We start from the raw sequence: 17,007 nt of genomic DNA on the forward strand, positions 1-17,007 counted from the left end.
AAAAGAGCAGCCCCTGTCTGGGAAGGCATGCTTCCCCCTCGCAGGAGAGCTGCTGTACTGCAGAGATTATGACTTTATCCAGCCTCCAGCCATTACTGTCCCTGGAATTGCTTATTCAGAGCGGCTGCTCCCAGGGGTTTTGTGGGTGCTTGGCCAGTGCTTGCTGCCGGAGGCAGGCACCGTGGCCACCCCGGCTTTCTTGTGTAGGGAGAAACTTCTGCCCGTGCAAAAAGGGGAAAAAACATACAAGAGGAGAATGGAGGCATGTATAAACAGACCAGGGCATTTAAACGCTGTCTGAATTTCACTCCTGAAACTAGATGGGAACCTGTTTTCTCATGGTTTTGAATTTAGCATCTTGAAAGCAAGGCTGATCAGCAAGCCACTAACTCCATATGTCCTGATATACTCAGGCCTCATCACAGACCTTAGTGGCTCGAGTCTATTTATTCTCCTCTTTCATATCCCCAGGGTGGAGAGCAGGGAAAGCATGTTCAGCTTTCCAAATATTTTATTTATATCTCGCCAGCCATGAGTAAGTGCCTCCAGCCTTCTGCTTGTCATAAATCTGTTCATCACCTCCTTCCGTCAGCTCTTTTCAGGAGGAGGTTTTGTACCAAAAGAAAGGATTTCCATGGACTTGGGTGTTCAGTGAACACAAATAATAACCTCCAGGCTGGTGTTATGCTTGTAACTTGGTACCCATGGGAGCTTTTGCTGGAGGGGACATTGTGATGGGGATGGGACGTGCAGTGCCCTGCTCAGCAGCCCCTGCAAATAACCACCTCTGGGGTCCCTGTCAAGTGAGGGGCGGGGGAGCAGCCTGGGTTTGCTGCGTTACTGCCCCGCTGCAGAAATAAAACCAGCTCTAGAAGGGACATGGCGGCCTGTCCTACAACAGTATAAACTAGGTCAGCGTTGTCAGGCACCTTCAGTTCTGCCTTGCCTTTATTTATAAAAAAAAGACAAACAAAAAACCCCAAAAAACCCCAAACCAATAACCAAACTTCCCCCCCTCCAGCCCATCAATATTCCAGTCCTTTGTATAATGAATTTTGGTCACTAGCACTGGGCCAGCTTCCCTTAGCTGCCTCTTGTAGATACTTTAGAGATGATCCACAGGTCATGATTTCCAGTGAGGATGTTGAGCCAAGGAAAAATGATGTGAGAAACCACATGGTTTTGACCAGGCTCCATCCCTAGTGTCCTGGCTGCAGCTGGGGGTGCTGGTCCCAGGTTGCTGGTCCTGCACATCTGGGGTGGGTCCATGGGGATCTGGGCAGGTCATTAATCTAAAATGACTCATCTCAGCTTCTTCAGAAAGCGCTGCAAGAAACTTTGCAAGGAAAGGCCCCTGAGGGGTATATGAAGATCAAAGCCATGATGGAGGGAGTGCCGGGAGCTGCCACGTCCTTGTGAGCCCAGGCAGTCTTGAAGGGAGTAGAAGTAAACCCAGTTTGCTCACAAGCAGAGAGGATGGTCTCAAAACCAAGTATAGGGTCACTTTTGGTCAGGCAGACCGTGTCTGGGCACCACTGAGCAGATGCTGACACCAAACCCCGGGTAGTCCATCCTGTCTTTCGACGATCCTTCCCTCCTGACAGGGGCAGAGCAACACTGTGCCCCAGGGGCTCTGGACTGTCAGGAGCAGAAATGGGGGACTGCATCTTTCCTTCCCCTGCCCTGCAGTCCTTTATACTGTGCCTTGGTAATTAGGACACTGGTGTAGGATTCCAGTGCCAGACTGGACTGCAAAACCTCCCAAGTGACTGGCATGGGCAGGAGGATGCCTGATCAGTGCCGAGGGGCTCGCTGCTGAGAGGAGAGGAGAGGCCCTTGGGTTTCTTCCTGGGTGAATGGGGTGTTGGAGTATCTTCAGTTTGGGCAGAGAAATGTTATTTATTTTGCTTTATGTAAGTGGAATTATGCCCCTGAGCAGGGCAGAATCAAGCTGCTGGTTTCCATCGTCTGCTATTGATATTTGTTTAATTATTTTAATGTATATATTTCCCTATATATATATATATTTCCTCCCCCCATCCACAGTCGTTATACCAATACAGGATTAAGTTGTAATAAGGGAGATTCAAGTCAGGCAGTAGGAAAGCTTCCTACCCAGCAGAGAATGACGTTCTGGTCTTTGGCGAGTTGAAGCATCTCCATCCCTAGGGGCTACAGAAGTAGTTTATTAAAAACAAAAATAAATTAAAATATCTGCAAGTAAAGAAATTCTGGCCCCAGGGAATAGGAATGGGCTAAATGATCTCTCCCAGACCCAGCAGGCTGTTTTCTGTGATATTTATAGGATGTTTTGTGGTTTAAAGGAAGAAGTTGAAGCCAAATCATGCTGATTATTACAAAATGTTAGCTGCTGTTTGTGGCAGAGCCTGTCATGTAAAGGAGAGGAAGAGCTGGTGTCTGAGCCAGTTCAATGAAGGAAAAAGTGTGAGGAATTTAACATTTAGAGTAACTCTGCACTGCAGGGAAATAGCTGGAGCATCTCATACTTGGCAGCTTTGAGTACTTCCAAGTGCCTTCCTTTTTGCCCTCTCCTCTAGATATTAAAAAATAGTATCTGCTGACAATGTTGGACGATGGCAGTGTGGGTTATGGGGTTAGGAATGAGTAAATCCAAGTGGGTTGTTCCTCGTTGTGCCAATGTCCTGAGTGGAACCTCATGACCCTCTTCTCTTTCCCTACAGTGAAATGGGGGTTTGGCTCTGGGGTGTGCTCAGGTCTTACTGGAGTGGGAAGTGTGTGTGCAGCCCTTTGGACCCGAGCGGTGCGGGGCAAGGGCGTTGCCTCTGCCACTCCATAAGATAAGCCAGGAGTCCCTTCTGCACCCTCAGCACACACCCAACTCTTTGGGGTGTGAAGGCAAACAGCACGTGGCTCTTTGGGAGGGTGAAAGCTTTCCGAGTGGTGGCCGTGCAGCCCCACGTGCACCCGATGCTCACGGGGCTCCCCTTGGCGCTGTGTTTCAGGCTGGATGTGGCCGGGCCATGGCGCAGCTGGAGCTGCTGTGGGCAGCTGCCGCGCTGATGCTCTTCGGAGCTGCCGTCAGCCTCTGCGTCAAGTGCCAGCTCTCGGGTAAGGCTCTGCCCGCGTCCTTCGGGGTCCTGCCTGTGGCCCCTGGCTGGGCTGGGGGTCATGCTGGGCACACATTTTCCTTCTGGGGTGTCCCCTCTGGGCGGCTTGGTCCTGCTCAGCCATGGGGAGCTTTGCCCTTCTGGGGATGCTCCCAGCAGCTGAAGCTGGGAAGGGTCTGTGCTGGTGGCCTGGGAGCAGCTGGGGGGGAAGGACCCCCTGACCCTGCAGCACCCCTTCCCTGGGGTGGGTGCAATGCCATGGGCTGCAGACCCTTCTTCATGGTCACCGTGGTGGGTGGCTTTGGGACACCACACCTGGGAGGACCTTCTCCAGCTGCAAAAATCCTGCAGAAGCTCTGGGGCAGACAGACAGGAGGAGGGCAGACACAGAAGGACAGTCTGGGGGATAAATCCAGATATACATTAAATACAAAGATTGCGGTGAGCACCCACCCCAATGGGGTTTGAGCCCACTTCTGAGCACTGGGTAGGTTTTACTGGGGAAAAGAGGCTGCAGTTTGGGCTTTTGGGGACCAGGTTGGCTGGCTGGCTTGCTTTGCAGTGTCTGAGATAAACCATTTTTAAATTGTAGTATTTAAGATAAATTAATCGAAACCCTATTGCAACTGCTGCTTGCTGCCTCCACTGTCCTCTCATGCTCCTGGTTGAAGAAGTTTTGTGAATGTGTCTTATTGGTCTTTCTGAACCTTAAGACCCAAATCATCTCTTTCATAAGAGCTTTTTTATTCCTTGTCTTCCAGCTACGAAGCGAGAGAAGCAGCTGAGTGAGCGAAGGAACCAGTAAGTTGCCTTTCACAATCGCGCTTCTTCCCCAAACAGCTCACCTAGGTTGAGACCCTGGCTACAGCCAGACCCACCCCATGCCTCACAGCTGAAATCTGGATTTACAGAAAAGAAAGTAATCCCAGAGTGGGGCATGCAGGGTGGCATGTCTGAGCCCAGGGCGCTGCTGAAGCGCATTTATAAAGAATAATCCAAAAATGAAACTGAGGCTTGGACCATGATGCCTGTGAGTCATTAACTAGTTGGAAAAAATCCTGGGAGAGTTGGAAGGGCAAGTTCCTGTCCCGTCGTGCCCCGCAATGAGGTAGAGAGGTTGGTAACTTCCTAAACAAGAAAGACCCTGCCCTTGGCTGGTGCTGATGGGATCCTGTGCCAGAGCAACCGCCGACCTGCAGCATCAGCAATGAAGGAAATGTGATTGTACACACACGCACACCCCCTTATTTCCTTCAGCAACAGACAAACCACAGCTAAATGATATAAAGAAAGAAAAAAAAGCTGTCTTGTAACCTTTGATATAGGAGCAAACATGGTGCAAAGGGGCTCTGCAAAGCCTCCGTGGGGTCAGGGTGTTTGCTTCTGCCCCGCTTGCCCAGGAGCAGGGGAAAGGCTTCGGCGTGGCCCATGGCAGACCGATGCAAAGGCCAGCACAGGCTCCGTCCCTCGCTGGCTCGTACTGAATTGTCCTGACTCCTTGAAATTTGTACCTGGATTGGGCGGTTTGACTTCAGGCTCGTGGTATCGTGTGCTTTCTTTAGAAATCTCTTTTGGTTTAGTTAGGGCTTTTCGCAAGCAAAGTGGTTTAACTCTATATGTTTGCAGACTTCGCAATGAGGTGCTTTGACATCTCATCTCCCTGCCAGCCCTGTGCCATGTACCAGCTTGGGACAGGGGGGGACCCAAATGAAAGGGGGTGGGAAAGGGACACTTCAAAGGTCCCCAGATCAGAGTTAGTAAGTGCTGTATGCACCTGCAGTAGAAGAGCTGTTCAATCCTCTTGTGCTCTGAAGAGCAGTTCTCCTGTTAACTGAGAAGAGGTTACTGGGCATTTATATTATTTTTATTGTTGATCACATACGTTATTGTTTTCAGTTGGATGTTGGCAGGGGCAGGGGCAGCAGCAGAGGTGAACCAGAGGAGTTTGAAAAAATTTCATGGGTGAACACCTGTTTTTTTGTGGGTAAAATGCTCTTCTGGCCTTAACTGGTGCATAAAGTGTCAGAGTAGTAATTATCCTACATGATGTTTTCCTCATCCCTGGGTCCTTCCCTAAACTGATGTTTGCTGCTCTGTCAATGGTCTATAAGCACATCTTGACTTTAAAGGGTAAAAGAGGAGTCTGGAAAACGGCTCCCAGCCCATGTGGGTTCTGCATGACCTGCTGGGCGATGCACCTCGGCTTCTCACCAAGCCCAGTGTGGGGGCTGTGCTCACCAGACAGGAAGGTCTCTTGCATCTGTTTTTTTTTGTCATAGACCCCAAAATTCAACTGAGGTTATACCTGTGTTTTTTCCAGGCTCAACAGTCAGCAGAGGTTTGAGGTGATTCGATCCTATTCCAGTGAGTATGAGTGTTGCGGGGTGGGGGTCCTGCATGCACAGAACGGGGGAGGGTGGGGAAGTAAAAATTAAAAGGGTCACCTTGAAGCCGAGTGGTGAAATGAGACTGAGATTGTCAAGACTGCCTTAGATTCTTCTAGAGATGTGAATTCCGAGCTCCTGGGAAAAAATTTCCCTTCACATTGAAAATAAATCACTAAAGCAATGCCATTGAAATGCAACGCCTTATTAACTTGGGCTTTTCAAACCACTCTGTTCACCCTGTGAAAACAACAGTGTGGGTGAACCCGAATTGATAGGAGTGACTCATTTATCATCACCCCCTTACTGCTTCCTGCGGCAAGTTGGGTTAGGTGCTGACCTTTTGATTTTTATCCTGAAACGAGCTGCTGATGGGGTCTGTACGAAATGTCACCGTCTGCAGACGGGCTCTGCAGGGGCCGCTCCTTTCCCTGGGACCTTGCTGGGCCCAAGCCCCATAATCCCCCTAGGAGTCTTTGTTTCAGCAGAGCCCAACCAAAGCTCACAGCCTACCGATGCATCTTGCCGTGTGAAGGGAGGGGTGCTGGGCATGGGAGAGGCCCCCAGGTCAACTGGGTTTGGGGGACAGTGGGCAATAAGGCAGTAGGTGGGATTGTGGCTTCCTCCAGTGTGCATGAGCTAGCTCTGTGGTCTGCACAGCTGCCAGCTTTTCCTCCCTGTTTCCCATTTTGGCCATTTATGAACTTTCAAGGAACAATTAGGAAGCTATTTTGGGATGCCTTAGAAAAATTCTTGCCAGTACTGGGGAACTGTTTCTGGTGGATGCTCCGTGCTCTTTGAAATATCTGCTGCCGCCATAATAATTAACACCCTATTTTGTTCTTGGTGCTAGCTACAACACGAAGGCTGGAACAAATAAAGGAACCTGAAAAATTAGCAAGGTAGGTGAAAAACACAAACAAAATCTAGCTGTAGAGCCAAGGTTGGCTGAAGTTCACCCAACACACATGAATGTTCAGGATTTGGGATTGGGTTCTGGACCCTATAGATGTGGCTTAGGCTATGCTTAGAATCAGAATAATTTGGGTTTGAAGGGACCTTTAATAGTCACCTACTCCAACCCCCCCTGCAATGAGCAGTGAGCAGGAACATCTTCAACTAGATCTGGTTGCTTAATTTATTGATGGTCTATAGTGGGTTTCAACTTTTCCTGGATTTTCTTCAGTCAGTCTGCATTCTACTGTCAACCATTTAAATCAAAGCCAAGGAAATGAGCTGTGCCTGTACATAATAGGTACATCATGAAAATAAAATGGCCATTCTTTGTTTATAAGCAGTTTGACATGAGAAATTCCCTTCTCCTCATCACCAAAATGCCCAAGAACTACACAGCTGCAACAATTCTGCTGTCGTATTCAGGCATAGTTAGTCCTCTCTTGGGATTTGACCCCAAACTCCTCATGTCCCGTTGCTCGATGTGTGTCCTGTTACAACCTCGCAGGGAGATTTCACAGGTGGCCCTTCTGGCTTAGTCACTGCTGTGGTTTGCAACCCCTGGTATGGTTTGCTCAGACCTGGGACTTTAGCTCCCTTTTCTGTCTTTCAGGAAAACCACCAAGGAGCTTGGCACCTCCCGCCGCACTGGATATGGTGAGCATCTCCCCTGGGATGGGCCCTGGTTCAATGCTCTCCCCATCCTTGCAGCCACAGGGGAAGCACCTACTGCAAAATTAATAAATGGGGATGTTGCATATCTTGGCTTATTTGTGTAGGTGCTGGCTGGGAACTCTCAGCAGTTTTGGGAAGACAGAGCCTCTGCGAGTCTGGTTACTCACTGATGGACCCCGGGCAGGGCATGGGGGAGGTTATTCTGGAAACAAGCTGGGTGATGAGAAAATTCTTTCCTGTTTATTAGCACCTACCCATGACGCTGCACAGTGATGCTTAATAAGATAGGCTGGGTCCGAGTTTAGAATGCAGTGTGCATCCTGCTGACCAGGCCTAGTTAGAGCCACAAGGCCAGATTATTTAAAATGTCACCCCTGGTTGTCCCAGCAGCTCTGCCCTGGGGCATCCAACCTTGCAACCGTGTCCCCCGGCCCCAAGCAAAGAGCTGAGCAGGGGCAGAGCTGCTGCTGCCAAAATGCTCAGTGGCACCATCATCAGACTGCTCCCCTGGCTCGGCCTGAGCCCGAGCATGACGTGCCCCTCTGCTTTTCCCCAGGGAGCGGGACCGAGCCCAGGTATCAGAACTTTCTGACAGGTAAATGCTGCAGCCACACGGCCAAGGGTGTGGGAGGGAAGGCTGCCGGGACGATGAGAGGTTACTGGGGATGAGAACTGGTGGGGAGCACGCAGGCAGCTGCCACTGCAGCTGGCAGAGCTCCGGCTTGGTTAATTTAGTGATTGCTTTGTAAGACACATGCTGATCTGATTAATGGTCAGAGCGGAGGGGAACGGGATGCTGGCAAGCCCCCTGCTCTCTCCCAGGGCAGCGTGAGCTGGTGCTCGCCCTAAGAGATTATTGGCACGTGGGGCCATGATCTCCTTTCCCAAACTGGGGAGGATATTCCTGATCTCCTGCCAGCTGGCAGAATCTGTCCATGAGAAGTGATGAGCCCTGGTTTTCCCATGGCGTGGGGTGGATCGGGGCTGCCTCCCCTGCTTCAGCCTCCCAGCTCTGCTTGTGGACAGGCTTCAGGGCCGAGCCAGGGCTTCCCTGGCTGCTGGGGACATTCACCATCACTGTGCTCGGGGAATTTGTCCAGCTGTGCTTTCGGATGGTGGTGGAATTTGTGCAACAGTATGGTGTACTGACAGCAAACGCTTTGTGCTTGCAGAGGACTGCCTGCAAGGGGATGCTGCCTATGTGTAAGTAGCTGGTTGCTGCCTGCCAGCACAATTGAGCACAGGCATACTGGTCCCAGTGTGGTCCTGGCTCTCTTGTAGCTCAGACTGGGAAGCTTGTGGGCTGCCTCAGGCAGGAGGGGCTAACGGCGGCTGCTCTTCTCACAGGGAGCCCATATCTCTGGATTACTACAACTGTGCCAGGTTCTTCACGCCACCCAACGGTAAGGTCTCCATGCAAGTGAGATGGGTTTCTTCTCTAGCCTGGCTGTTGAGTGGCTCCAGGTAGCTACAAGACTTTTCTTGCCTAGGTCTGTGCATTATTGCTGTATTGCCTGAAGCAAGCGTGGGGCCAGGAGATACATTTGTTAAGGGGTGTAGCAGAGCTGTGGGGCTTGAGGGATGCCCAAGCACCACTCAGTCCATCTGTTGGCTATAAACAGGACAGCCCAAATGCATCCCTGGCTCCGATTGCACAAAACACTTGGTTCTTACTCTGTTTCATCTCTGGGCAGCAGCAAATCTTACTGCAAGAGTGTATGGGTCAACAAAGCCATTTCCCTATTAGCATAGTTTGGTTTGCTTGAGCAGAGATTGCAATCCCACAGGCCCTGCCCAGACACAAGGAAGGGGTATGTCCTCATCCGGAAGCTTTTTACCAAAGGGACACCTTTAAATACTTTGCGTGCTTGGTTTATGAAGCTACTGAAGGAAGGTGGGATGAAACACACTGCTCCATTCATATGAATCTTTTCAAGGCAAATATTGCATCTGTGAAATGTTTTCACCTCCCTGAGTACTCGGCACTTCTCTGCACTGACTCAGACATCAATCTATTTTTATCTAAAATGAATTTCAAAACATTAATCCTATTTTTTTTATTTAAAGAGACTGGGGGGGGGGGATAGGTTAAAAAAAAATTGTTTACCAAAACAAATGTACCTTTTTTTTTTTTAAAAAAAAAAAAGGGGGGGGGGGGGAGCAAAGAGAGAAAGAGAAACCTGAATCTATTAACATGAATGTTTTTGTATCCCTTACTAGTTTCAATGCTTTTTCAGTGGCTAAGGACTACCTAGAGGTAGTGTCAGTGTGTAGCCATTGCAGAGCTGCTCTGAGTGGCCCCCTTGGATAATGCCTTCCCTCCTGCCCAGCGTGGTTTTGGGCAGCAGAGCCCTCGCCCATGCAGGGGGTGCTTGTCCTGGCTGAGATCAACTGACCTGCTGAGCTCGGTGCTTCTCCCCTTCGCTGAGGCTTTGGAGAAGCACTAGAGAGTCTCAGGGTGGGCAGCAGCATGGCTTACACTGGGTGCAAACTTTTCCAGCTTAGGTGCCGTGACCACATGAACTGTTGGGTGTCAGTGGTGTTGTCAGCACTGGTGGATGCAGAGTTTGAGGTTAGCAGTACAGAGACTCACGTGGTTCAGCTGCTCACAGGCTCATCCAGAGAGCTGAAATAACCAGCAACAGAACAAAGAGCTTGAGGGTTTTAAATTCTTTCAAGCAGATTTTGGTTCTAGATGCTTTCAGACTTTACATGCTTGGACTGGGGCTCAGGTCCTTCCTCAAAACTGAGAATAAGCCCAAGAAGACACCACAGTTGCAAGCTTAACACTCACCGGGAAAGAAAATCCCCTCCTGACTGCTAACCTGGGCTGGGATCCTGGGGGTTCAAGCCACACCAGAGCCAGCTGCCCCCCTGCTTCACCTTGGGGGCTGTTGTAGGGCTAGTAATTATGCTTACTGGGTTTTATTCCCGTTTGTAAGAAAAGTCAAGGTGTCTCTGGACCAGCTTTGGCCCCTTGCCCTCAGCTGGCTCCGTGGGTGCTGCCATGGCCGGAGAGGCTTGGCCAGCGCTCCAGGCATCGGTGATGCTGCTCCCGTGGGGCAGTGATCGCCCAATTCGACTGCTCTGGGGATGGCCTGTTGCTGGGCCAGTGCAGGCCGTCACAAAGACTAATGATTTTTTTAGCTAATGTGTGATTCGTTGTGGGAAACGGCCCTCTCCTGCAAGTGCTGGGGGATCTTCCCAGGTAACCTATGCTTCCTTAAGCTCATTTTCCCCCTCTTCCTTCTCTCTGCCAGAGAAAGAGGAGGATTCCCAGTCCTATCAAAATGTCATCATTGGAGAGTCTCATGGCTCTGATATGGGTAAGTGTATTGCTGTCGTGGTCCGTGTGTGTTGTACAAAGGTATCTAGAAGTGCAGAGAAGGATGTAGATCTGCTCAGTCAAAGAAAAACCCCGTCATTTGCAGGCTCAGCTCTTCCTATCAGCTCCGTGCTGGTGGAGCTGGGGTGCAAGGGCTGCCGCAGGGACAGAGCAGACCTGGAGCTTTCCTTTCTGCAGGAAAATGCATGTGGTGATGCCTTACCACTTGTGAGCTCACCTCTGAGCTGATCCCTTTGATTAGGAGATCTCTGCAGCAATTCAGGAGTGTTGGGGTCCACATTGTTTCTCTAGGTCTTGCAGTGTTGTTACAGCTAAGACTGATCATGGTTATAGCCCCCAGCTCAGGTTTCTCCCCACGTCTAGCCCAAGAATGCTGCAGCCAGTGAGCTGCTGGAGGATGACATTGGACCACAGTGCCTGCTTAAGGGCTACCAGCTTCTGTCCTGGGACGTTGCAGTCAGAATAGGAAGTCAATTTGGTTTCCTTCAGGAAATTAACACAACACTTTCTGCACTGGTGAAGCCTGCCCTGCTCCTGCCTGCCTTTGTATGGAGCGATTAGAGGAGGCAGAAGCAGCAGGGACCACTCTGATCCCCGTCAATGCCTGCAGATATCCAGGCACGTGGTCAGGACTGGAAAAACGATGAGGCAGCATCAGCAGACCTGCAGCAGGACGGCAGCCACCCGGCTGGAAACTCAGCCACGTGCACGAGGCAGTCAGGGTGCAGCGGTGGGAGGGGGGTTTCACAAAGGCCCATTTTTATTCCATTTGCTGTTCAGCATCATCCTGTCCAAACTTTTCTTAGTCACAGATGATGCTGTAGACTATGAGAACAGTGCAGCCGTACATATATGGAAACTCCAGCAGACGGAAGGTATGTTCTCAGCAATTGTTCACTATTTTTAGGGATGGGGCTCAGGGGCAGGGTGTCTGTCGCGCTAGACCGGCATAAGCCACGCTCAAGGCAATGCAGCCATTGCCCCCATCTTGAATTATTTTTCCCCCAATCATTCATGCTAAACATCTAAGGCAAGGTGCAAAATGCAACACACGCTTGTAATTGAATGCTGCTGTGATGGGATGTGGTGTTTCTAGTACTCGGAAGGCCACCACATAGGTGGCTGTGCCTAAACCCTGACCACGGGATGCTACAGAAGAATGTCACTCTTATGTCTTATATCCTCTTACATTTTGAAGTTGGCCTGGCACAAGCTCAGCCTTGTAATCCCCTCCAACAAAGAATTGTTCAGCACGCACATCCAGTGGGTCAGCCTGGGACTCTCCCACAGTAATCAGGGCTGGATATTTCTTAACCTAACCTTTAAACAGAGTTTAATCTAATGTGTGGCTGCCTGTGAAGCACAGCAGGTAGTCTGGCCTGGGGGATAGTGCTGAATGTATACATATATATTTAAGAGCTTTCTGTCTCTGGTGTGGAAGCTGCCTAAGCAAACTGATTCTTGTCATCCTGTTTGCATACTCTCTAGATTAAATCTAAGTCCGTGTCTTTTGGCTCTGCAAAACTGTCCACACTAGCTACTCACAGAGCATTTGCCTATTTGCTGTGAGCATTTTGAAGCCCGTTCAAGGAGATCTTGACACTGTCGTCTGAGGTTTCTTGGCCCAGGCGCAAAAATATGTCAGCACTGAAGACTAACTATATTGGCAGGACGCAGAGCGTGTTTACGGTGTGTGTGTGTGTGTGTTTTTAGATCAACCCGCTTACTGATCAGTGCTTCCCATCCTCGCTCACAGCTCTGCAGAGAGAAAGCCCAGATGATGAGCCGGACTACATCAATGCAGCCCCTGCATCAGGCCCTGCCTTTCTGTCAAAGCAAAGGTAAAAAGAGAGCAAATGGTCGATGTAGTTATTAGAGGTGGGAGGTTTGTGTTTATGCTGAAGAGAGCTCAGCTGGAGCTTTGCACCTCGCTGACAGGGCCAGCCGGTGCCCAGCAGCCCACACAGGCCGTGCAGGGAGCAGGAGCAGCTTGCTCCGTGCTGTGCCATGTCTCTGGCTGATGCCAAGCTGACTAACGCAGATTGTGGAGACAAATTTGTCAAAGTCCATGTCCTAGCGCTGTCCTCCTCCAACAGGAACTTAAAACCACTTCAGAGCAGCTTCAGGCAGCACTGCTATGTGCTGCGGACAGGAACCCCCAAAACCCCTCTGGTCTGTGCAGCTCGGAGGCTGAGCAGTGTATGGGATTCCCTGGGCTCAGCTGAGCCCTGCCTGCTCTGCTACAACCGCATATCCTGCCCTGTTATCAGCAGCAACCTGATGCTGATGATAAAGAAATACTCAAGGCAGTTAAAGTAAAAACCATCTGTGGAGAGCTGCAGGAAGATTTCATGACACTGAATGAGTGGGTGATGTAACACGGTGTCAGTAAATGCATGGTAATGTATGGAAGAAAAGCAGCCCCGGATATACCAAACACAGTGACAGTTCTGCATTAGCTGTTGTAGCTCAAAACAGGCTCTTGGAGGCCTTGTGGAACCTCTTCTCAGCATACAAGTGTATGTGGATTGCTAGGAAAGGGAAAGAGGAAAATAAAGCACCACTGTGCTGATGTATAGATCTGTGGTGTCTCTACATGCTGGTGAGAGCGTGTAGAGCTGGTCACTCTGCTCCAGACTGGTCTAGGACTTCAGCTGGGAGAGGGACTGGGACTAGTATCACTCTCCTTGACAAGTTTTCATTTTCTGAGCACCTGCAGAGACACAGCAGAATCGTCCTTATGCCACATGCTGGCAGCTCCAGTTACAGGGTTTTCTGTTCCCCAATCTGTGGGCACCAGCAGTGGGCAGACCCCCAGAATCAGATCTTTCTGAAGCCATGCGAAATATTTAAGATTTGGCCCCACTTTGCAAAGCACAGTCACCCTGTTCTCCATGTTGCTGCATTTGCTCTGAACTTCAGCAGCCCATCCTGGCAGTGTTAGCTCTGACAAAGACTGTGCTGGAGGGGAAGCTGTAGGTTGTGTTTTTTGGTCGAATATTCATTGTGTGTCACCCATGGCATGTGAGTCACTTCCCAGTAGTCCACGCATGTGCTCTGGCTGGTAGCAAACAGCTCGGCCTGCCAGGCGCCTCTTCCCCTGCCCACAGACACCTGCTGCTGCCCACAGTCCAACACCAGCCTCTGCTGGGATGCAGCTGGACACAGGAGCCCCAGCCTGAGAGACCTGCTGCAGCAGTACTTCGCTGCCAGACATCCCTCTCTGCTTGAGTCGGAGTACATCAAGCAAATATCATAAGAATGGACTGCTTGGATGGGGTTGTAGAGAAACAACTTCTTTTTAGAAGGTGTTTATGGAACAGCCAGGCATTGTGTTGGCTAAGCATCTGGAGAGAAGGAAGACAGATTATCCATGAAAAAATGAGAATTGCTAAAATTGTAACTATTATAAGTAATTCTGCATTGATTCCTCTTCCACAGAGAAGTTTCGAGGAGGAGAGGGATTAAATTTCTGCATTAGTCACAGCATGGCCCTGCTTTTTGCTCTGTTTGCTCTTTGTAACAGGGAGGGTACCCACCTCATTCAGAGTGGTGAGAAGAACAATCAGGACTGATAGATGCCCAAAACGTTTAGCAAAGCTGCTGCAATGACTGTACCTGGTGGAGAGCAATGATCAAAGCAGCACAGGGGCTACCATAAATCTACCTCCCAAAGGGATAAATGATGCTAGGAAGGTAGAAGAGGGAGGAATAGCTGTCCTGTCTGGTGATACAGATTTTATGGGAAAACCTCCAGTCATAAGCCCTAGCAGAAAGCTATCATGGCTGTATGTGTAAATAGCTTCTGGCAGTTCTGTAAATAAAATTGTCAATGCACTTCTTGCTATTATAATGATGCCTCTGTTACAGCCTTTGCTAGCAGAGTAACGCCATAAAATCCCCATGTCCAAGCAACAAATGTCAGCAGAAGTTCTCCACCAAGGGAGGGTGAATTTAGGAATGAGGTCCTGGCACCTCTGTGCCCTCTGCTCTGCTAAGGGATCATCAGGGAGAACAGCTGGAGCTTGTGCTTAGATGTGAACCTTTTGTAGTTTACCTCGGGGGAAAAAAATTTAACTGGCAGCAGAGTTAAGAAGTTGAAAGCCGGGATTAAAATTCGGTGGACTCACTATTTTTCTCCCCTCTTCTTTCAAGTATTCTGCATAAAGTCTGAAGAAGTCCTTTGCTGAGCTGTAAGAGCACACCCAGCAAGCATGCACACAGGGAGAGGGGAGGCTTCAATCCCTCGGTGAAATCTCTTCTCCAAATTGTGCCCAAGATCACATAGAAGGGGTGCTGCTGAAATGAAGAAACGCTCTGCTTGAAGTCCCGCGGAAGTCCAACAGCAAACCTGCGACTGGAAAAAGTACCCTGCCTGGCAGTGACCACGGGCAAGCCAAGAGTTTGTTATCCCGCCTCATTTTCCTGCACATCTACTTGAGGCAGCATGGCCAGCCTGTGAAATGTTTTCTTCTATCAAACATGAAATGAATCTTTAAATTGCTGAGCAGCAATGCAGCCAGCTACTTAATTTGTCAGGGTGACTCATGCACAGTGGTATTAAGACACAGGGATTATGTTCTGATTTAGTTCCCATGCTCTCCTACAGAAGCAGTTTCCTATAAGAGAGAAACCGGCAAGGCAGAGGTTTCCTTTACAACAGCAGTGGTTCTCTGGATCTAAATGAGGTATCAACCTGTTGACAAAAGCTGAAGACTAAATCCCTGCCTTATCTACAGCTTGTAACTCACAGTATCTGTCTATGGCAGTTTTCCTTGTGTTTCAGTATTTGGTTTATAATAATACAAAGACCCTGCAACAACTGAGACTGTCAGATCCACAGCTGCCAGCCTGAGAAACTGCACCGGTCTTTCAGTATTGCCGTAGGAACATCAGCCTTGAAATGTAACCCTTGTTTCTTGAGCCCTGATGCACAGATTTGGCACCGTTGTACCACTTATTTATTAAAATTGAAAAGCACCCAAAGAAAATGCAGTGTTTTATTATGGTTTGCGATGATGCAGATGTTGTCTGCATGGTTGGGTGAGACAGACTGAGATGGAATCATGTGAGATGATATGAAATAGTGTGTGGAATCTGATGAGGAGAAAATGTAGCTCCTTAAAGCCTTCTTCCTCAAAATGGGTTCAGACAACTGTGTTTCAGGAAGGGATGCAGCCCACACTCATGTCTTTGGGACTGGTAAGAGTGAGCAGAGAAGTGGAGCGAAGGGCAAGTGAACCCTGGAGTGGGAGAAGGGGATGTCAGGTGCTTCCTGCTGCAAATGACTTGGTTGTATTTTTAGCAGAATTGCTGAGGCCATGGGTGGCCGCTGTTCATGTACCTGAAACAGTGGTGGTTTGGAGTTTGGCTTAGGAGAAGATTTACTTCTAGCTTCTACAAATGCATTTGTTTCGTTTCTGCTTCCACAAGACTTTTACAGCAGAGAAAATCTAGTGCACTGCAGGGATGTACGCATGCAAGGAGCTACAGTTGCTTTCTGCTTGCCTCAGCTCCTCCCAGCCCAGCTTCTACTCACACCCTCTGGTTTCCTGATGTTTAAAAGCTCTGCAAAGTCTGCACAGGTTGGGGACAGCTGCATCCCGGTGAGCCTGGAGCAGACGGCTGCAGCCCCAGACCCCGCTGGCTCTGCACAGGCTGACGGGCAGGCAAGGAAACAAGGAGATGCCTTCCTTACTGAAACAGCGCGCCCGGCCCTCGCAGGGCCATGACGTTGTCAGCCTTGGTTCATCCTTGGCGACTAACTGGCATCTGAAGCTCCCACTTCCCATGGAGTGCTGCAGACTGTGGATTTTTTGCTGAAAGGAAGGTTGAGCTCTGGTTTTGGTTATGTGTGGTGACGTTGCACCTACTGGTGATTCACCTCATACCTGGAGGGAGCCATTAGGAGAGGATTAGCAGCAGTAAAAGATCCTTGGCAACTGGGAGCGAGTAGCTCCCAGTTCTAGCTGCTAGGTGAGTGTGTGGCCAAAACATTAAAGATTTACTGCTCTTCCGTCAGCAGGGAGGTAGATTAGACCCATTACATTTCCCTGGTGTAAGGTTTGCCAAAATTTGAGTTTGAAAGTTCTGGAGCCAAAGCAGACAGGGTAGGAGCTGCATGTGGAGTATCTTTCCTCCTTCCTCTTACTGGGAGTGTGAGCAAATCCCCTCCCCTTGCAGCTCTCCAGAACAGCCAGCTGTGGCGAGGGGTAAATCAGTTCTTAGCTTTGCAAAGCTCCTGAAGTACTTTTCAGCCAGTGATCTCATTACGCTGGAAGATATCCAGGGACTGTTACAGGAACTTTCATCAATGTTATTACAGCCTTGTTCTGAAACACCTTTTGGTTTTTCTTTGCCATGGGCGAGTACATACGTGTGAGCGTGTTCACTGACACACTGTCCTTTCAGGACTTGTTTTTAGGTGTGCAAAGATTTCTGGTGCTCAAGAAGAATTCTCAGATCCTGTGTTGTCTGAACATAACACAAAGAGAAATGACATCTCCCCTGGGTCCATGTATCTCTTTCCTCACATTGGGTAGGCAGCCAAGTGAGCAAT

General features: G+C 49.5%; 1 protein-coding gene across 1 annotated transcript; it reads left to right on the plus strand.

Annotated features, from left to right (window-relative positions):
* Positions 1–2,999: 2,999 nt before the first annotated feature.
* LAT2 (linker for activation of T cells family member 2) lies at positions 3,000–15,343 on the plus strand. The gene is given in 12 exon segments (XM_074923007.1): positions 3,000–3,090; positions 3,851–3,890; positions 5,410–5,453; positions 6,327–6,375; positions 6,936–7,084; positions 7,513–7,677; positions 8,275–8,305; positions 8,450–8,505; positions 10,363–10,428; positions 11,255–11,323; positions 12,205–12,289; positions 14,604–15,343. Coding segments are annotated over 12 exon segments (861 nt in total). The 5' UTR covers positions 3,000–3,002; the 3' UTR covers positions 14,623–15,343.
* The last annotated feature ends 1,664 nt before the right edge of the window (positions 15,344–17,007 follow it).

Source organism: Athene noctua, chromosome 19 (assembly GCF_965140245.1).
Source record: "Athene noctua chromosome 19, bAthNoc1.hap1.1, whole genome shotgun sequence".
Taxonomy (NCBI): domain Eukaryota; kingdom Metazoa; phylum Chordata; class Aves; order Strigiformes; family Strigidae; genus Athene; species Athene noctua.